Here is a 23,605-nt window from a genome sequence, read left to right on the forward strand (position 1 = left end):
AGATAATCTCAAACGCAGTAATACATACACAAAATGATTCAATATTCTGTGTTTAAAATTATTTAATGGAGTATAATCAATAAGGGAGGAACAGGAAACCCTAATAAAAAGAGATTTGGAAAAAATGAGATTTGCATATACACATACCTTAATTCAATTTCAATCGCCACTAACACTACGATCCAACTAAACTACCCTCCTCCAGATTGCTGAAACCTTCACATACATATTGGAGAAAGAGATTAAAGTAGCTCTAGAAGCAGGTGAAGGAAAATCATATAAGAGGGTTAGAGAGAGGGTTTCAAAGAGAGTGAGATGTTAGCGAGTGAGAAAACCAACATGAACAACGACAACATCGAAAAAGAAGGAAACAAAGAATATCCTTTGTGAAGATTTCTAGAAACAAATTTACCCGTTTCTGAGTTCTAGATTCAATCTATTTTAAGATTTTCTAAGTTATAGGCACAATTGCTTTTGATTTTAGGGTTTCTGAAGTTTTGAATGGAGAATGAATTTAATAGAGAGAATAAGGTTCCAAAAGTAAGAGAATCATTGGGGGAAGAAGAAGATAAATTAGATAAGGGAGGGTGAATTCAATGGTGGGGTTGATATTTGTGATGGTGAGGTGAAAAGTCGTGAGAGTTGATGAGGTTACAGTTTTTGCATGTTTTTTTTTTAATTTTGGTAGAGTTGTGATTTTTGGTAAACTCGCAGAATGAAAATAGATTGCGTATTTTATTTTCTTAATTTGTTCAAAAGCCAATAATAGCGCGTTGGCAGAAAGTGCTAACAAATGGGTACACGTATAATAGCATTTCGCAAAAGCGCTATTAAACTACTTTTTTTATTATTATTTTTACAATCTAAAATAGCGTTTAAGCTATAGCGCTAACAAAGTGGATCTTTTTAATAGCGCCCGTAAAATAATGGCTATTAAAGGCATATGTGTAAAATAATTAATAGCACTTTTTTAAAAAATGCTATTAAATTAGTGCTATTGTATGTCAAATTTGTAGTAGTTTCTGATATTATATTTACAAATTTAATCCTTAAGAAAGATAAGCAGTCAATATTTATTATAGATTGTAGAAAGAAATATCATTTTCTTCAATATATATATATATATATATATATATATATATATATATATATATATATATATATATATATATATATATATATATATATACGAGCAAAACAAACTTCTTCCATTCAATAAAACAGTATTAATCATTCAATAAAATAGTATCAATACAACAAGGTATAAAATTAATGTAACTATGTCGAGACCAAAAATCGGCCGTCTTTGTTAAACAATGAGCAATCATATTCGCTTGACGCTTAACAAACTCTACTTCAAAATTTGAAAAATCAAGTAACAAAAGTTTAATAGAAGGAATGATATAACTAAACTCCGAACTTATATTATAAAACTATAGTATTAATCGATTCAAAACTGGTTGGCTAAATAAATAAAAAATTGATAATACCAATATAAAAAGATACTATTCGAATCTCTAATAATGTATTCCAATCATTAATGCATTCATATTTTTATCTGAATATTTATTATAAATCGTAAAGAAGAAATATTAATGAAAAAAATTCAAAAGATCATATATTTAGGCATGGAAATAGTAATATCGTTGAGTTTATTCACAAATTAAAAACAAAAATTGATTTATTTAATTATTCTCAATCTTAGCAACAATTAATGAGCTATTTTGGAAAGTTTCATCCGTCTAAGGAGCTTGTTATTTTATCTCAAACCCTAGAGCTATATATATATATATATCTCAAACCCTAGAACCATATATACACACAATAGTACACAAAGTTTCACAAGGTGTTTTGTTCAATACTTTTAGTATATTACGTTTCTTTACCGTTAGTCCATGGATAATGAGATGATTCCATCTGTTACAAGAACTGTTGAAGGTAATCACGGTGGATATCATTATAGAGATGAATGGTATATGGATATGGAAATCGAGGAATTTGATAACTTGGTTATTGAGATTAATAGTGATGAAGATAATAGATTTATTAGTGATGAAGATAATAGATTTATTATTCAAATTGATAGCGATGAAATTGAAGATGAATGGAACTATGGCTGGGAAGATGGAATAGAGATTGAAGAAAATATTAGGTTTGTTCCTGCGGCTCCGTCATGTATTGAAGGATTGAAGATGGTAAAAGTAGAAGAAGCGGAAACATGTACTATTTGTCTTGAAGATTTTAATGTTGGTGTCTGTATGCCATGTTCACATATGTTTCATATGAATTGTATTCAAGATTGGTTAAATGTAGGCAATTCTTGCCCTTTATGTAGATTTCAGCTACCTACTAGTAGCTCAAATGAATAATATATAAGTGATTTTCTTGTGATGTTTAATGAATGTGTGTTTATTATTACTCAACCAGAAGGCAGGTCTTATATATTTTTATGAAGATATTGAAAGACCGTTCTTATATTTTTTTGTTATGTGAATATTGGGTCATAGTATATAGGTGGAGGAGGCAAGTCTAGCAAAAACCAGAAGCCAAGATAGTTTTTAGAATCTAACTCATCTTGAATTGCAAGAAAATGCCAACCTCTAGAAGTTTTCCTTCTTAGCATCGTACCCTTCTCTGACTTGAAGGGGATCTAAATCAACTTGCTTCAGAGGTTTGGGATTTATCCCCAAATCGTAACCTGTCTTCTTTGAGTGCATTATCCACCAAATTCTTAAAAACACATTGAGACTTTTTATGACTCAAAAAATTATGATACTTATAAAAATATCTCTTTTTCCTTTGTTCTAACGAGAGAGTTTTTAGTTCTGTTGTCACTACAGAAACATTTCATTATGTCGAACGTGTATCTTTTTGCCATAAACTTTTCATTTTTACTATGTTCGGCTGAATTCTTCTCGTTCGAAGCTTTTAATAACTTACACAAATAAGGTGGCGCTGATTTTAACTCTGCCTGATTGACCCCACTTTTTTCGACATAATCAACATTAGTTATTTGTTCAATTTTTTCTACTTCGACGTATGACACTTTTTTCCTTTTTATAATATTTATTTGTCCAAGTTTTTTTGACTTTCAAGCGTTCGACTTGTCGAACTCTGTCCGCCAGAACCCAAATAGTCAATGCGACTAATTCATATTCAGGCACTTAATAATGTAATCGTTTATTGATTCGACCACCTTTCGCCCCACACTAATAACTCTTTGAGGATAATATTGGACTGACCAATGTAGAATTGTTCATGGAATACCTTATCTAGTTAGTTCCAACTACATATAGAATGTGGGGGTAAGGTGATAAACCCTGTGAGAGTATTTTAAGTCTGGGAATTTGGAAATAATTTCATCTTCAAATTCTCTTTATTGGCTATGTCAACTGCTATTGACTAATTCCTCGCCACATGTTCGACAATGGACCTGGTTAGAATCCCCTACAAATTTAGTGAACTTGGGGTTTTTCTAACCCCTTGATAGTTCAATAAGAAATATTTAATCAGACAATGCAAAGACAAAATTTGGTATATGCAAACCGACATTGAGGCTATTCTGGGCTAAAATCTGTTCGACCATGTTGGCTATGTTAATTTTGTTGGGTGAGAATATGCACATCCAAAGGTCTAGAAGGGAGGGGGTTGATCATACCAATTCTCTTATGAAAATTTCAAAAGCATTTTAGGTCCTATCATACCCCAAAAATTTTCCCATCATATTTATTCATATTTCAGTCCATCTGACTTTCAAATGCTCAAAGATACACAAGAAGGAAGCATGCAGTCTTTCTCATAAACAATGGCTCAAAAGATTAGGGTTTTTGTCTTTCTGAAGAAAATGAATGAATCAAAGGCTCCAATGCATTTCATATGGCTTATGATGTTTCAAACTATCTCCATGACAAAATTCAGATCTTAATTCCCAGGATTGATCACTCAACTGCTCAGAAAGTCAACAGTCGACTAGTTTGACCTAAAAGTCAACTGTGGTCAAAGTACAGTCAAAACTCTTGATTTTTTGTCAACAACCTTATTTTGAAGTATCATTCACCATTTGATCAAGGATTGATCATGATTCATCAAGGAAAGTTCAGAAATCAACAAAACCTAAAGTTTCTAAATTAGGGTTTCATAGGAGAAACTCAACCCAACTTTGACTGATCATATCTCTCTCATACTTCATAAGAAACTCCCCAGCCAAAACGTATTCTCAAGGAAATTTAATTCTCTACAACTTTGATGTTGGGCTCAAGGTCAAGAAATGCTTCCGCATAAGAGATATAAGTCAAAACATTACAGGTCCTTCTAGAAGCTCGCAAAAAGCTGTTTTCTTCCAGGAGCCATATCTTAAAGATGAAAACTCCAAATGAAAAATATGTTCCAAAGTGGCTTGTAAAGGACATCTTGGGCTTTCCAAAAGGTCCTAGAACATCTTCATATGACGAATATTGAGGGAGTTAAGACTTGTTGAAGTTGACAAAAATTAAGAAAATACATAAAAGTCAATCTGAACAAATTTGATATTTTTGACAAATGGGCCTAAGTTTTGGTTTTGAAACATGATCATGAGCTTATCCAAGGCCCATAATGCCATTCTTTATTTCTATTATTTTTTTAGTTATTTTGAAATTTATTCAATTAAATTCAAAATTTAATTAAATAAATAATAAGAAATATGAAAGATATGCATAGTTTTATATTTTTAATCAATCTTGGGCATATATTCAGATACAAATCAAGGCAATTTCGTGGCTATAAGTTAGGGGAAGATTTTCTCCAAAATAAGAAGGAAACTATTGAAATTTCCAATCAAATTTTCTCATAAACCAAAATTAGATTTGATTTGATTCTTGGCAAAGAGACTAAACCTAATTCACTCCCTTATATATTCCTAACAAGTGCAAGGCAAAAGAGAACGAAAAATTTGGGAGCAAGGAGCTAGGGTTTGAAAGTTGCAAAGAATAAAAAAAAAGGGTGAAGATTTCGTATTCCTGGTTACAACCCTTTTCAAGTTCGAACAATCGTTCTAATCTCTTCTGAGGGTGATATAGAGTAAGAATAAACCAGCCTTGAGGTCCCATAACATGTTTAATGTATGCATCATGTTCATGTTTTTTTCATATATCCTTGAACTTTTGTTTATCATGATTTGATGTACTTTCTTTGAATCTAATGTTTTGTGTAAGCTTCTGGCATTGTTTAAGACAGGTTAGAACCTTTGGAAAGAAGCTCTAACACCATGAACGTGAATGGCCATTATTAGGGCATGAACGAGATTGCCCTTCGTTTTCATGCTTGTCGTTGTTTTTTGACCAAAAGTACCACGCCATTGAACTCGTAGCATCCTGTTTAGTGGATCTGGGCACAATCCATAACTTTATAACGTGTGTTTGTGTGAGTCTTGATTTTGCAGAAAATTCGGAGGATTTTCTGCGAGTAAATCCGCAGGAAAATCCCTAAAGAATTCCGCAGGAAAGCTGAACGAAGAAGATGGAATATATGGATCATGTGTGGCGCGTGGTTAGTGGTCAGTCAACAGGGTCTTTATCTCTCCTCACGCGTGTCTTCCTTTGGCTGGCCAGTCAACTTTCAGCGCCTCTCTCTCTCTCTTCCCTCATTGGCAGATGCGTAGATAAGTGGGCCCAACTCTGACTTTCTTTTAAATTAAAACATTCAACACGCTTTTACATATTTATTGATCAATTGTTGTTATATTAACAACTAATATATTCAGCAAGAATGGAAAAGCTTTGGTGTGGTAATGTAAGGGTCACCAGTTCGACCCCTAGGTATGACAAATATTTTTATTTTCAATTCTTCCTTGCAGATCCAGCATGTCCCATGCATATACCCCCATCGTACACCCTCAGATATCATCCACTGGATCCAGCGACCAGCAAATCCAAAGGCCCTGGAGCGAGCCTCCACCATGGACACTCAGCCCTCAATGCTTTTATTTATTTTTTATTTAAATGTTTGTTTTTATTTTCTTTTTCTATTCTCTTATAGTAAATTCTTTCTTTATTTATTTATTTTGACAAAATAGTTTTATATAATAATTTTATAATTATTTTTTATCGAAAACTCGAATTTTGCCACAATGTTACCAATAATTGTTTTTAAATACTAAAAATGATTATTTTTGTATACACTTTTAATCAATTAATTAGGTTGAAAACCAATAATTAATTTTTTAGGTTTGTTAACCTCGATTCATTTATAAACCCTAGAATCCCCAGGTAGGTGTTATCCACTAACGCATTTTTTAAGCCTTATAAACCTTTTGGGTCACAATAAGTTTTCTTAAATAACCCTTTTAGGTTCAGGATTGGGGTTTGTAAACTTTTAGGGTTTGTAATCAATTAGGGTTTAGATCAGTTAATGCACTAACCTTTTCCCTTCTTTGAGCAAATTTTCAGGGTTACCTCAAGATCCTCCGATTACGCGCCATATCGGATCGAAAGCTAAGTTTTTTATTCTTTTCTTATTTAAATATTATTTTACTTTTATTTTTGCCTTTTGCCCAAAATAGGGTTTGCCTCGAATAGTCAATGAATCCCTCCTACACTCACCCTATTATTTTCCTTTTAATTTTCAGAGTCAATCGAGGGTTCGAGGAAGATCAAGGCGTTCAAAGATGTTTAAAACTAATTATTGATCCCTCTTATTTTCCCTCCTTTTAATTTCCGCATTCCCCTACAGGTTTTTATTGTAATGTTCGTCCCCGCAGGTGTTTATTGTAATAGTGTAGGACTATTAAACTGTTTTACCTTTCTGCTGTGGTTAGTAATCTTAGGGAGTGCAAGCCTTGAACTGAATTAGCATCACTAATTACAAGATAAATTTATCTGAATATTAATCACCTGATTGTGCACACATACACCTTTAGGGTAATCCCTCTCGTTGCCTTGTTGCCTTATTTATCTGTTGCATGTTGCCTCTAATTGTACTAAATAGTCAAGTCCCTCGATCCCGAGGATACCTAAAGCAAGTTTGCCTAAAGAGATTGAAAATCATCTAGTCCCTTGATGCTGCCTTGGAAAAATAAGATGATTGTCCCCATTGCTAAGGTATCCTCGCATGATGCCTAAAAGATTAATGACTATTATATCCTTCCCTTAGACTACTTGCCCTCTTTATGGTAGGGACAGTCTTATGGCGAACGATCCTCTCGATGACCCGGACATCCAATTGAAAGACTTCCTGCCCTCTCATGGTATGGATAGACCCTTTCGCCCGAAAGACTTAAAGAACATGAAAGACAAAATTAGGGTAGGTAGTTCTTAATTGCTCGCTCCACACTTCAAATTCCTTTTCATAATCTCTTTTCAAATCAATTCAAAAACAAGGCTACACTTATTTACAAGCTAAAGTCCTTAACAAAGTTTTACTATTCACACACTGCTTTTCAAACAAACAATTCAAACAAAGTGAGCTAAGCAATTAAGAGCCCATGGATAACCATGGATGCAAAGGGTGCCTTACACCTTTCCTTTGTATAAATTACCCCCCGAACTCAAAATATTTCAAAGGTCTTTCCTGTTCTTTTTGCCTTTCCAATTAGATAAAATAAAAGTCGGTGGCGACTCTTGCTATCCGCGACATTTTCTTTAAAAGTCAGTTCACTGTATTACAGAACTGGCGACTCTGCTGGGGATTCTTTCGAATAAAAGAGGGGTTACCTTAAAGTTTAGGATTCACTTAAATGTTTTCTATTGTTTGCTTTGCTTGCTTTATTTTTCAGGGCTGTTTTAGGAATTAAATGAAGGACGAATCCTACACCCGGATTCAAGTACACTTAAGATAGGAGTGGCATAGTCATGGAGACCTCCCTTGTGCATGCTTGGGATTGGTCAATATGAAGTTCGCGCTTGAGTTAGGCCTCCACTGGTAATTGTGTACCTCTTTGGCATGAGAGAGGTTTACGCATGTATCTTTGGGTGCGTCGGAGCTCAAGGACCTTTAGTCACCTTTAACCCATCTTAACTTTTAGGAACATAGTGGGATGGCTATTCTTGGTGCATGTCAAGTTATGGTCGCGACCCGATACTACAGCTCAGATAGGTTTCTTCCTAAAGCATCATTGCGTGGTATGCATGTACCATGTACCATGTTCGAAGGTGCTTTAGAAGGGGCTGACAATTCTAGGTCACTGGTAGAACCCGTTGCTGATTTCATCCTTATCCATAGAAGTACCTGTTGGGGAAGGGTAGTTACGTGGTCGGACCCCATGCAAGCCTCTAAATCTAAGGACACTTGTGTGACTTGCTTATGTGTGCTACTAACCCTTCTATTTCCTTGCAGGAATTGTTTGTAGGACTCATCCGTCCTTATTACCTTACGTTTTTCCTGATGCACTGCATTCACATAACATCATGACATCATAACATCATAACATAGCATGATTGACTAACCCTTTCAAGGATCTTAGGGATTTAGGGCGCACAATTTCAGGTACTCTTATCAAGGACTGAATTCCTAATCAAGGGGCAAGAGGATTTACTTTCCTCTGGCCATTTGTCTTCCAAATCAGAGGAATTGTACCTATCAAGGGGCAAGCGGATTTATTTTCCTCTAGCCATGTACCTTCAAATTCAGAAGTATCCCGAATCAGAGGCGATGACCCACTCTATATGGTGAGCTTGATTCCCATAGAAGAACATCCAAAAATCAGAGTTCTCCAAACGAAGATGCGACCAAATCATTTTCTGACGTTGCTAACTAAATTTCCTAAAGATCCTTGAAAGCATTGCATTTACATTCATAACATTGCATAACAGGTTTCCATAACAGGTCTCTCATCTTCTCTCGCTGTTTATTTCAGCATAAATGGATCTCGAGCAATCAGTCAAAGACCTTCAGCCTCAGAATGCCCAGTTCCAAGCTTTGATTCTGAGTTTTTCCAAGGGGCAAGACGAGCTGAAAACCCTCTTGACCAAGAAGGAGAAAAAGACCAGAAGATCTGTGGATGTCCTTAACATGGGAAGAAGATTTCGAGGACCACTCAAGAAAGCTGAAGATGTTAAGGTTTCCAAAGAGGATGACGATGAACAAAAAGACGACGCTAGTGTCAAAACTGATGCAAAGAGCAACCATGATTCTGTCAAGCCCTCTGAGGAAGAAGAGAACTATTACTATGAGGAAGAACATCCTGATGACAAGTACAAACTGCTGGAAGAACGTATGAAAGCCATGGAGATTCAGAAGGTACCTGGTTTGGATTTTGAAGAGCTAGGGCTCATCTCAGGGGTTGTCATTCCTCCGAAATTCAAGACTCCGACCTTTGCTAAGTATGATGGAGTCTCCTGTCCTAAGTTGCACTTAAAGTCCTATGTGAGGAAGATTCAGTCTCATATTGCTGATAAGATGCTATGGATCCACTTTTTTCAAGAGAGCTTATCTGGAACTCAACTAGAGTGGTACTATCAATTGGATGGTGCCAACATTCATACCTGGGAAGATTTAGCAACTGCTTTCTACAAGCAATACCAATACAATGCTGACCTCGCGCCAACTCGCATGCAACTACAAAGCATGTCTATGGGTCCTAAGGAAAGTTTCAAGGAGTATGTTCAAAAGTGGAGAGATCTAGCTGGAAGAGTTCAGCCTTCCTTGACTGATAGGGAATTGGTGGATATGTTCATGAGTACACTAACTGGTCCTTTCTACAGCCATTTGCTGGGAAGTTCATCATCTGGATTCACTGAGCTTATACTGACTAGGGAACGTGTCGAGAATGGCATCCGGAGTGGTAAGATTCAAGCTGCTACATCCTCAGGTGTTACAAAGAAGAATTTCAATGGGAAGTCAGATTCAAATGATGTGCATGATCAGAAAAGGAGTAACCACGACCAATCTGTTGGGGAAGTTCTGATCTCCACACCGGCACCTCAAAAGGGTCGCCAAAACAAGCAAGACATGCCTAGGCGTCAGTTCACAAAGATCAACATGTCACTGGCTCAAGCATTACAACACCTGTTGAGGTCAGAGTTGATCACTTTAAAAGATCCCCCTAAGAATCCTAGTACTTCTGCTCGTAGCTATAATCCCAATGTGAGATGTGCGTATCACTCTGATAGTCCTGGTCACGATACAAATAGCTGCTGGACATTGAGGAACAAGATCCAAGATATGATCGACGCTGGGGAAATTGAATTTGATCCTCCTAAAACTCCTAATGTAACTGCTAATGCTGTGGATGGCTAGAAGGAGGGACTTTCAGATCATTAGTTTTACTTTCATTTGCAAATTTCTATTTTGTTTGTTTAAACATTCGACTTATGATAGACATTATCTGTTTTAATAATCATCATCAGTGCATTGCATATGTTTGTCTTGAATAAATTATTTCTCTATCACTCATTTTAAATTGTGTCTTTACTTTGCATATGTTTTGTGATACTCAACTCCTGCTAAAGCTGTATGCCTTTTGGGGGAGGATGACGAAAATGATACCGCAACCTCATACAGTATGCTTTTGAACGGACTATGATGACGATGTACAGGCATTGTTTCAATTCCTAAACAATGGAGATATAAGGATGTTAATCCCTTGCCAACCCCTTTGAGCCTAAGGTGTAGGAGTTTTCTTTCTTGAACAATTTGAAACCTTTGATCATAACCTGGGGCAGGGTAGTTACTCAGTTAACTCAGTCATGCTAATACGCTTTTACACAAATAATGATGGTTTTCCGTAATCATTAAGTCAGGCAGTCAACATCTATCAAAAGAAAAAAAAGCTATCAAGTCAAAACCTATGAAGGAGGCTTATCAAAAATTGAAACATCCCGCTGACTGTAATCTCAAAATAAATAGTTCAGGCAAAAATTAGGGACAACAAAGTAAAAAAAGAGGTCACTGCAAATCCTCGGAAAAAGAAAAAGAATTACAAAAAAGGACGACTGACTGTCCAAATAAAATTGCCGGTGCTTCAACCATCATCAAATGTCAATATTACAACTTCAAGCTCTACTAAGACTTAAACGCAAAAGTTAACTGAGCATAGGATCGAAGAACATCATGAAGATTGGGATGGGTACAAATAAATTTTGAGCCATTATCCTTTGTTTCTTAAATCGTGAACCAAGCCACGTTACAGCCCTTGAAAGTCCTAACTGAAGCATGGTTAGTTCGAGAGCATACTGTCACCAAAAAAAATATCCTGACTCCTTAAGGTTTACCACAAATGCTGAGTTGATACTTCGTTTTTTACAAACATCACGTTTTTATAAACATCACGCTTTTACATCATCCAGTTTTAATGTTTTTCAACAAACTCAAGACAGACATATGCATTGCATCTCATGAGTCCATTATCAAACATATTCTGCTACATAATTTCAAATGTTAGCATCAGAAAGAATCTGCACAGGGTATGACTAATGACTAAAAGTCATCCCGACAGAAAAAATCACTTCAGAAGCAATGTCTCTTATGTATACAAGGGGCATGACATGGTTTATCCAATCAATACAGGGGCAACCAAGTCAGGATTCCGAGAATCTCTCGAGAATGCCAAACAATCAGGGGCATGCACTCAAGTGGGTCTGAAGATACTTCCCGATCAGTCAGGGGCATCACCCTAAATTTATGAGTACTAGGGGCATCACCCATAGTATATGTCCAAAGATCCTCACAAGGCGAATCTCTCCAAAAGTCCTACTAGCAGGGGCAAAGTTGTGCAAAGCCTGTTTGACACTTCAACCAACACTCGTTGGTGTGTCCCAATTAATACAAATCCAAGAATGACAGTTAATATAATACTGGGGGCAACGTTCAAGACGTCCATGCTTTCCCACAAAGCTGGTTTCATAGGATCATATCCCCACAGAGTAATCATTAAGAAGATACCTTCAAATGTCCTCGTCCCAACAAAGACTTAGTTCCTCAACTGAGTTTATATCGTCAACACTGCCGGTTCCCCGATACTATTCTCTTCTCCAAACAGGGTCATTCATCTCTCTTATCCCCAGTCAGGGCACATCAAGATCAATCATTCGAACGACTCTCATCCCCAAGCAGAAATCATAAATCCCCATCTGAACATCTTCAAGACAAGATCAGACATCAAAATCACAATGATATAGAGATTTATTTTCTCAGTCGAGAAAATCACTCCAGATAGCATGAATCATGTTCATACACCGTATATCATATGCATATCCATACATTCCATATAGCGTCTCATACAAGTCTCTCATTTATTTTGAGAGACTCATCACACAATACATGCATCATGACATTGCATAGAGACTAACTTTACCTTTTTCAGGATACTGGTACAAGCAGATAAACAATATCTCCAAAGATTCAATTCGGTCACCACGAACGGTGCTGACACGATCAACATTCAAAGATTTAATCATGACACTCAAATCAGAAAAGACCACGACAATGAAGTCACGACAACTGAGTCACGATAACAGAATCACGACAACTGAGTCACGATAATGGAATCACGACAACTGAGTCACGATAATGGAATCACGACAACTGAGTCACGATAACGGAATCACGATAACGGAATCACGACAACTGAGTCACGATAATGGAATCACGACAACTGAGTCACGACAATGAAGTCACGACAACTGAGTCACGACAATGGAGTCACGACAATGGATTCACGACAATGGAGTCACGACAATGGAGTCACGACAATGGAGTCACGACAATGGAGTCACGACGACGGAGTCACCACAAATGGAGTCACGACGATTGAGTCCCGACAATTGAGTCACATATCTAATCACGGCATTCAGTTCAAAAACAATCATGACAATGAAGTCACGACGATGGAGTTACGACGATAGAATCACGACAATCAATTCACTCATATGATCCAGACGCTCAGGGCAATCAAGCCAACCAATTCTGACACCACAGATGCGGTCTAATGTATGACTCAGTCTGACGCACGTCAATACATCAACTAATGGCATCTTTAAGCCCATCTCCAACAAACGCCTTTTAATACTTCAAGCTAGGATATAGTCTAACGTACGACTTATTCTGACTTTCGTATTTATCCAGATCAGATGACATCTTTAAGCCCGTCTCATACATATTTTCCAACACTTGGACGGCATCTTTAAGCCCGTCTCCGACAAAAGTCCCTACTTCAGCCAGGGCAAATCCTTGGGTATTCTAGTGTTCAATCCTCTTCTACCTTCAGATTCAGACAGGCACACAAGCCAATCTATATCCTCAGGTATAAGAAGATTGAACAGGGGAAGCTGTCATACCCAAAAATTTTCCCATCATATTTATTCATATTTTAGTCCATCTGACTTTCAAATGCTCAAAGATACACAAGAAGGAAGCATGCAGTCTTTCTCATAAACAATGGCTCAAAAGATTAGGGTTTTTGTCTTTCTGAAGAAAATGAATGAATCAAAGGCTCCAATGCATTTCATATGGCTTATGATGTTTCAAACTATCTCCATGACAAAATTCAGATCTTAATTCCCAGGATTGATCACTCAACTGCTCAGAAAGTCAATAGTCGACTAGTTTGACCTAAAAGTCAACTGTGGTCAAAGTACAATCAAAACTCTTGATTTTTTGTCAACAACCTTATTTTGAAGTATCATTCACCATTTGATCAAGGATTGATCATGATTCATCAAGTAAAGTTCAGAAATCAACAAAACCTAAAGTTTCTAAATTAGGGTTTCATAGGAGAAACTCAACCCAACTTTGACTGATCATATCTCTCTCATACTTCATCAGAAACTCCCCAGCCAAAGCGTATTCTCAAGGAAATTTCATTCTTTACAACTTTGATGTTGGGCTCAAGGTCAAGAAATGCTTCCGCATAAGAGATATAAGTCAAAACATTACAGGTCCTTTTAGAAGCTCGCAAAAAGCTGTTTTCTTCCAGGAGCCATATCTTAAAGATCAAATCTCCAAATGAAAAATATGTTCCAAAGTGGCTTGTAAAGGACATCTTGGGCTTTTCAAAAGGTCCTAGAACATCTTCATATGATGAATATTGAGGGAGTTAAGACTTGTTGAAGTTGACAAAAATTAAGAAAATACATAAAAGTCAATCTGAACAAATTTGATATTTTTGACAAATGGGCCTAAGTTTTGGTTTTGAAACATGATCATGAGCTTATCCAAGGCCCATAATGCCATTCTTTATTTCTATTATTTTTTTATTTATTTTGAAATTTATTCAATTAAATTCAAAATTTAATTAAATAAATAATAAGAAATATGAAAGATATGCATAGTTTTATATTTTTAATCAATCTTGGGCATATATTCAGATACAAATCAAGGCAATTTCGTGGCTATAAGTTAGGGGAAGATTTTGTCCAAAATAAGAAGGAAACTATTGAAATTTCCAATCAAATTTTCTCATAAACCAAAATTAGATTTGATTTGATTCTTGGCAAAGAGACTAAACCTAATTCACTCCCTTATATATTCCTAACAAGTGCAAGGCAAAAGAGAACGAAAAATTTGGGAGCAAGGAGCTAGGGTTTGAAAGTTGCAAAGAATAAAAAAAAAGGGTGAAGATTTCGTATTCCTGGTTACAACCCTTTTCAAGTTCAAACAATCGTTCCAATCTCTTCTGAGGGCGATATAGAGTAAGAATAAACCAGCCTTGAGGTCCCATAACGTGTTTAATGTATGCATCATGTTCATGTTTTTTTCATATATCCTTGAACTTTTGTTTATCATGATTTGATGTACTTTCTTTGAATCTAATGTTTTGTGTAAGCTTCTGGCATTGTTTAAGACAGGTTAGAACCTTTGGAAAGAAGCTCTAACACCATGAACGTGAATTGCCATTATTAGGGCATGAACGAGATTGCCCTTCGTTTTCATGCTTGCCGTTGTTTTTTGACCAAAAGGACCATGCCATTGAACTCGTAGCATCCTGTTTAGTGGATCTGGGCACAATCCATAACTTTATAACGTGTGTTTGTGTGAGTCTTGATTTTGCAGAAAATTTGGAGGATTTTCTGCGAGTAAATCAGTAGGAAAATCCCTAACGAATTCCGCAGGAAAGCTGAACGAAGAAGATGGAATATATGGATCATGTGTGGCGCGTGGTTAGTGGTCAGTCAACTGGGTCTTTATCTCTCCTCACGCGTGTCTTCCTTTGGCTGGCCAGTCAACTTTCAGCGCCTCTCTCTCTCTTCCCTCATTGGCAGATGCGTAGATAAGTGGGCCCAACTCTGACTTTCTTTTCAATTAAAACATTCAACACGCTTTTACATATTTATTGATCAATTGTTGTTATATTAACAACTAATATATTCAGCAAGAATGGAAAAGCTTTGGTGTGGTAATGTAAGGGTCACCAGTTCGACCCCTAGGTATGACAAATATTTTTATTTTCAATTCTTCCTTGCAGATCCAGCATGTCCCATGCATATACCCCCATCGTACACCCTCAGATATCATCCACTGGATCCAGCGACCAGCAAATCCAAAGGCCCTGGAGCGAGCCTCCACCATGGACACTCAGCCCTCAACCTTACCTGATCAGAGCTAAGTTACTATGCTTTTATTTATTTTTTATTTAAATGTTTGTTTTTATTTTCTTTTTTTATTCTCTTATTGTAAATTCTTTCTTTATTTATTTATTTTGACAAAATAGTTTTATATAATAATTTTATAATTATTTTTTATCGAAAACTCGAATTTTGCCACAATGTTACCAATAATTGTTTTTAAATACTAAAAATGATTATTTTTGTATACACTTTTAATCAATTAATTAGGTTGAAAACCAATAATTAATTTTTTAGGTTTGTTAACCTCGATTCATTTATAAACCCTAGAATCCCCAGGTAGGTGTTATCCACTAACACATTTTTTAAGCCTTATAAACCTTTTGGGTCACAATAAGTTTTCTTAAATAACCCTTTTAGGTTCAGGATTGGGGTTTGTAAACTTTTAGGGTTTGTAATCAATTAGGGTTTAGATCAGTTAATGCACTAACCTTTTCCCTTCTTTGTGCAAATTTTCAGGGTTACCTCAAGATCCTCCGATTACGCGCCATATCGGATCGAAAGCTAAGTTTTTTATTCTTTTCTTATTTAAATATTATTTTACTTTTATTTTTGCCTTTTGCCCAAAATAGGGTTTGCCTCGAATAGTCAATGAATCCCTCCTACACTCACCCTATTATTTTCCTTTTAATTTTCAGAGTCAATCGAGGGTTCGAGGAAGATCAAGGCGTTCAAAGATGTTTAAAACTAATTATTGATCCCTCTTATTTTTCCGCCTTTTAATTTCCGCATTCCCCTATAGGTTTTTATTGTAATGCTTGTCCCCGCAGGTGTTTATTGTAATAGTGTAGGACTATTAAACTGTTTTACCTTTCTGCTGTGGTTAGTAATCTTAGGGAGTGCAAGCCTTGAACTGAATTAGCATCACTAATTACAAGATAAATTTATCTGAATATTAATCATCTGATTGTGCACACACACACCTTTAGGGTAATCCCTCTCGTTGCCTTGTTGCCTTATTTATCTGTTGCCTGTTGCCTCTAATTGTACTAAATAGTCAAGTCCCTCGATCCCGAGGATACCTAAAGCAAGGTTGCTTAAAGAGATTGAAAATCATCTAGTCCCTTGATGCTGCCTCGGAAAAATAAGATGATTGTCCCCATTGCTAAGGTATCCTCGCATGATGCCTAAAAGATTAATGACTATTATATCCTTCCCTTAGACTACTTGCCCTCTTTATGGTAGGGACAGTCTTATGGCGAACGATCCTCTCGATGACCCGAACATCCAATTGAAAGACTTCCTGCCCTCTCATGGTATGGATAGACCCTTTCGCCCGAAAGACTTAAAGAACATGAAAGACAAAATTAGGGTAGGTAGTTCTTAATTGCTCGCTCCACACTTCAAATTCCTTTTCATAATCTCTTTTCAAATCAATTCAAAAACAAGGCTACACTTATTTACAAGCTAAAGTCCTTAACAAAGTTTTACTATTCACACACTGCTTTTCAAACAAACAATTCAAACAAAGTAAGCTAAGCAATTAAGAGCCCATGGATAACCATGGATGCAAAGGGTGCCTTACACCTTCCCTTTGTATAAATTACCCCCCGAACTCAAAATCTTTCAAAGGTCTTTCCTGTTCTTTTTGCCTTTCCAATTAGATAAAATAAAATTCGGTGGCGACTCTTGCTATCCACGACATTTTCTTTAAAAGTCAGTTCACTGTATTACAAAACTGGCGACTCTGCTGGGGATTCTTTCGAATAAAAGAGGGGTTACCTTAAAGTTTAGGATTCACTTAAATGTTTTCTATTGTTTGCTTTGCTTGCTTTATTTTTCAGGGCTGTTTTAGGAATTAAATGAAGGACGAATCCTACACCCGGATTCAAGTATACTTAAGATAGGAGTGGCATAGTCATGGAGACCTCCCTTGTGCATGCTTGGGATTGGTCAATATGAAGTTCGCGCTTGAGTTAGGCCTCCACTGGTTATTGTGTACCTCTTTGGCATGAGAGAGGTTTACGCATGTATCTTTGGGTGCGTCGGAGCTCAAGGACCTTTAGTCACCTTTAACCCATCTTAACTTTTAGGAACATAGTGGGAGGGCTATTCTTGGTGCATGCCAAGTTATGGTCGCGACCCGATACTACAGCTCAGATAGGTTTCTTCCTAAAGCATCATTGCGTGGTATGCATGTACCATGTTCGAGGGTGCTTTAGAAGGGGCTGACAATTCTGGGTCACTGGTAGAACCCGTTGCTGATTTCATCCTTATCCATAGAAGTTCCTATTGGGGAAGGGTAGTTACCTGGTCGGACCCCATGCAAGCCTCTAAATCTAAGGACACTTGTGTGACTTGCTTATGTGTGCTACTAACCCTTCTATTTCCTTGCAGGAATTGTTTGTAGGACTCATCCGTCCTTATTACCTTATGTTTTTCCTAACCTCAACTATATTAGGATAACATAATCACAAAAAATTAATTTGGTAAAAGAAATAATTGAAAATATTTGACAAAAGGTCTTTTAAAAGTATGAAAAAGTACTAGTTTTGATTTAATTTAAAAGGGATAAAATAAATAATATTTTTTGGATTTTAAAATATATTTTTAAAATAGATAGTATAAACAAGAAGTGTACAAAAAATCATGCACAAATAAATTAATTTGGTAGGTAAAATAAATAGGTGAAGTTGTAAAGAAAATGAATAAAAAATTAGTGATAAAAAGAATGTTTTGCGACCAAAGGATCTTGAACCCAGGAGATTAATATCACAACTTAAAGTTCTAACCATCAAACCACGCGCTAGTGGTGTCTAAACAATGCACTCAATTGATAAAATATTGAAAACAAGTGAATAATGTAAAAGTAAAACAATTCAAAAGGGTCTGGGGCAAAGGGGATTTGAACCCTATACCAAAGGCCACAAGGTGACAATAAGGCGCGCGCTCTACCACTAGAGTGGTTATACATCCAGTGTTAGAGTTGTAAACCAATAAATATATTTTAAAAAGCTTTCGAAAACCATATTTCCACTTCATCTTCAACCTCGAGATCATTGGAATTTCAGAAAATGTAACCTCCTCATTTCTCAACCAATTCAAATAATCTAAACATGAAAGTTGTGTAGAATTTAATCACGAATTCAAATATGTATCATTCATCAATTTATTTAAAATGTGGTTCTTGAATTTTGTATAAAACACTATGAACACTAAATTTTCAAAACAAACTTAAATGATGATCATGATGAATCAATTGCGTGTAGGTTAGGGGTTCCAATCCTTACATCAAGGCAAACATAATATAATCGATAATTACTCAAATGGTACTCCTAACATGAAGTTCAAAATCAAGAAAACTTACCTCTGAAGTGAGAATCGAATATGGATTTAGAGCACTTATGGAGATGATGTGATGATCCCTACATCTTCAATGAACTCCTAGGTACGTGTAGGAATGGTTACTTTGAACTGATAGTGATCCAAACTCTCTGAACAAGTCGAGTTGAAGAGCTGGAAAAATGAACTTGAGAGAGGATGGTGAAGGTGTTACAGTTGATGTTTGATGATTGGAATTGATTCTATATGGTGTATGGAAGGTGTTTGGGTGATTAGTTTGCAAGAAACTTGCAAGGAGAAAGGAATTCAAAAATTCAATTTGAGAGCTTGCAACAATGGAAGTTTTGTGCAAATTCTTATGTGTCTTATTCTAAGGCTTGGTTCTCTATTTATAAACGTTCCATATGGCTCACATAACTTGCAAAAATCACTCTTGGTATATTTGGAAGGCTGGTTTGATCAATTGGTTTCTACAAGTTTCAAAAATGTGGCTTGCTTCATGATGAAGAAAAGACTAATTCAAGAGATGTGCCATGCTTTTTCTGAGATTAAGGGACTAACTATGATGTTTAGATGGAGCAAAATCTAAGCAAAATCATTTTAGTAAACTTTAATCAAGAGTGGTTGAAGAAATGTAATCTTTGTCAAAGTGGTTATGAAGCTTTTTGCAATTTCATCCATAAATGGCATAATGCAATGGACAATGCCTCAAATATTTGTGTAATGTGTAATACAGTGGGAGAACTGACTTTTTGAAATGTTGCAGATAGCAAGAGTCGCCACCGACTTTTATTTTATCCAATTGGAAAGGCTAAAAGAACAGGAAAAGACCTTTTAAAAGACTTTGAGTTCGGGAGGTAAGTTATACAAAGGGAAGGTTTAAGCACCCTTTGTATCCATGGTTATCTATGGGCTCTTAATTTCTTAGCTCACTTTGTTTGTTTGTATTGTTTGAAAAGTTTGAAGTGTAATGTGTGAATAGGAAAAAGACAAGGACTTTAGCTTGTAAATAAGCGTAGCCTCGTTTTAAAAGTATTTGAAAATAAGTGGAAAAAGATGTTTTGAAGTTTGAGCAGAGTAAGCAATCAGGAGCACCTACCCTAAGTTAAAAAATTCGGTTCTTTAAGCTTTTCAGTTTGAAAGGGCTATCCATACCATAGAGGGTAGGAAGTCCTTTCATTGGATATGAAGGGTTATCGAGGAAATATTGTTCGCCATAAAACTGTCCCTACCATGTAGAGGGTAGGTAGTCTTTAGGGAAGGATAGAATAGACATTCTTAGGCAACCGGCGAGGATACCTTAGCAATTGGGACAATCATTATTTACCGAGGCAACATTGACGGACAAGATCATTTTCTGTTAGGCAACTTCGAAGGGACTATGATCTTATGATGATTTATGAACTGAGAGCGACATTTGCTTAAGGTATCCTCGTATTCGAGGGACTTGACTATTTTAAAATTTGTAAGGCAATAGGCAGCATAAGAAGGGTTACCATTAAAGGTGCGTGTGTGCCACAATCAGGTGGTTAATTCAGATATGTTATCTTGTAATTATAGTTATTCTAGATTAATTAGCAAGGCCTGCACTCCCTAGGATTACTAACCACGCAGTTAAAAATAAAGGCAGAATTAGAAGTTCCTACGATATTACAAGGCTTCGGGAATTTGAAAAGGACCGAATATAATTTTTTAGAGGAAGGGAAAGACATAAGTTAATATTCTTATTGTTGTTATTGTTGCTGCAAAGTTCAACCGACAACTACAACAACCTGTAATTTTCGGCTGAGTTTGGATTCAGAAGAAGAGTAAGGGCATGTGCGGTTTTGAATTGAAGTAGAGTGAGAACTTTGAAGCATTTTGCTGTTTTGGTTTTATGTTTTATAAGAAAGAGATAGAAAGGTGAAAGGTTGCTTGGATACATGGGAAGTTGTATATCTTTAGGATTCAAAATGGCTTTTAATGTTGTGTACATTAAACGTGTAGAGAGTGGCTATACAGATTGTATTTGGTATCTCAAAAAATTAAAAGGCTTATGGGAAGTTGTAATTGGTGGTGTTTGAAATATGACTTCTTATTTTAAGTGTTTAAAACAATAAAATAATGTAGCTGCAAGTGGTTTTCACGGTGACTTTTGATATTATACCAACATTCACGTACTGAATTCAAATTCAAATTTTACATTAAACATAATAATCATATCATAGTAGTTAAAATGTTTAATTAGTGATTAAAAATAAAATAAAAGTTATAACAAATTATTATGTGATGACACATAAGTGATAATAAATGCCAAAACAATGTGGTGAAAGTAGTCTTGTAAAAGGTCTACTGTGTTCTGGTAATTAGGTTTAATTTAAATTTCTAAGTACTTAAATTATTACAGATGTATATTAGATTAAATATTAGATTATACAAACATTCAATTAGAATATTTTAAATAGGGTTTTTCTAACCTATGCAACATTGCATAGGATAAGGGCAATTAATACGTTATTTCCTTCCATATAAATTATCATATTAATAATTTTTCTTTTGAAAAGTAATCTTTTATATTTTCTCTCTCCCACCCAATTAATAGATCAACATAAATAATAATTAATATGGTAATTTATATTTAAAAAGGTGATGCATTAATTATCCCTTATCCTATGCAATATTGCATAGGTTAGAAAAACCATTTAAAATATCATACAAGTAATTTAAAATTTAAAATATGACTTAACAAATTACATAATTGTCCTTCTTTAAAAGTGTAAAAACAAGTTTGTCAAAAAAAAAAGTGTAAAAACAAGTTACACTGTCATTATATCACCTCTTTTATCTACTTTTAAAAGAGGAAGTTTTAACATTCATTAATATAATCAAAATGATATAATTAAAAAATGAATTTTTATAAAAATGTTTAGAATAATTTTAAATTTATCTGACAAAAGTCGAATCCACACTTAACAAATCTGTAATTTTTATTTTCTACATCTAAATCTAGATTTTCATGTTTATTTTGTGCATCCATAAACTTAAACTTTCATGAACTCAAGAACAAAAAATTGCAAAATCATGAATCTTAAATGTTTCAAGCAAATAAATACACTATTAAAAGCAGAATTCTACCACGATCACAATTCTATAATTAGTTTTTCATAATACCTCATAACCAAGCCAAATTGACCGTGTTTGTGTTCGAATTTCACACCACTTTTTGCTTTGATTGTCAAATTCACGACTTGTTTTATAATTTTAAATACATATTTGAAATCGAGGTGAAATTCTGGTTACAACGGTATATAATTTGTGAATTAATTCGTTGATTTGATGATTTTTGATTTTTTTTGTTCAAGAACTTTCATGAACTCAAGAACACAAAAATGGCAAAATCATGCTTTTTAACTGTTTCAAGCAAATGAATACATTATTAGAAGCAGAATTTTACCACGATCACGATTCTATAATTAGTTTTTCATAAAACCTCATTACGAAGTCGAAACGAGCATGTTTGTGTTCGAGTTTCACACCACTTTTTTGCTTCGATTTGTCAAATTCACAGCTTAGTTTGCAATTTTGAATACATATTTGAAATCGACATGAAATTTCAGTTACAACAGTATATAATTTGTGAATTAATTCGTTGATTCGTTGATTTTTGAATTTTTTATTCAAGAACACAAAAATGACAAAATCATTACTAGTAATTATTTCAAGCAAATGAATACACCCTTAGAAGCGGAATTTCACCAGGAACTCGATTCTATAATTAGTTTTTCATCAAACCTCATAACCAAGTCGGATCAAGCGAGTTTGTGTTCAAGTTTTATGCAACTTTTTTGCTTCAATTTGTCAAATTCACGACTTGTTTTGCAATTCTGAATACATATTTGAAATCGTGGTGAAATTCTGATTCCAATGGTATATAATTTGTGAATTAATAAGTTGCAATTCACGAGATGTAATTGAAGATGATGAACAAACTCATCTTGTGTCAAGGTCTAAGTCAGAGTCAAGATGATGATTGTGGGGTGGGTCTGAAACTAGGTTGAAGTGACCGGGCTAAAGGTTGAAGATGCTGATTATTATTTTTTATTATAAATAAAATAAAAATAATAAGATCACTGTTAGATTAATTCAAAGAATGAGAATTACACATCCTCATGTAGCACTGAATCCGTTTCCAAATGACTTTTTCAAAACTATCATTTTTACAATTTCAACGTATAAGCTGCCTAAATTAAATATTTATTATTATTCTACTATTTATCTTTTTTTTTGACAGATTCTACTATTTATCTTTTAAAAAATGTTAATATTATTATTCTAATCTTCTATTTGAATGCTTTATTTTATTTAACATAATTTCATTATTATATATTACCTTCCTATTAAATTTTAAAATATCCGTTTATATGAATCACGTTAATTAAAAAAGTTAAATAAAATAATAAATTTGTTAATGAATGATATTATATTTACAAATTTAATCCTTAAGAAAGATAAGCAGTCAATATTTATTATAGATTGTAAAAAGAAACACCATTTTCTTCAATAAAGCATTTATATATATATATATATATATATATATATATATATATATATATATATATATATATATATATATATATATATATATATATATATATATATATATATATATATATATATATATATATATATATATATATATATATATATATATATATATATATATATATATATATATATATATATATCAGAGCAAAACTAACTTCTTCTATTCAATTCAAAACTGGTGGGCTAAATAAATAAAAAATTGA

The 23,605-nt window shown here is 34.7% G+C and overlaps 1 protein-coding gene across 1 annotated transcript; it reads left to right on the plus strand.

The window, feature by feature from the left end:
- Window positions 1-1,895: 1,895 nt before the first annotated feature.
- On the plus strand, window positions 1,896-2,369 carry LOC131659556 (E3 ubiquitin-protein ligase SDIR1-like). Its single transcript, XM_058928731.1, has one exon. The coding sequence runs from the start codon at window positions 1,896-1,898 to the stop codon at window positions 2,367-2,369; it is 474 nt and encodes a 157-aa protein (XP_058784714.1).
- The last annotated feature ends 21,236 nt before the right edge of the window (window positions 2,370-23,605 follow it).

The sequence above is a fragment of the Vicia villosa genome, linkage group LG3 (assembly GCF_029867415.1).
Source record: "Vicia villosa cultivar HV-30 ecotype Madison, WI linkage group LG3, Vvil1.0, whole genome shotgun sequence".
Classification (NCBI taxonomy): Eukaryota; Viridiplantae; Streptophyta; class Magnoliopsida; order Fabales; family Fabaceae; genus Vicia; species Vicia villosa.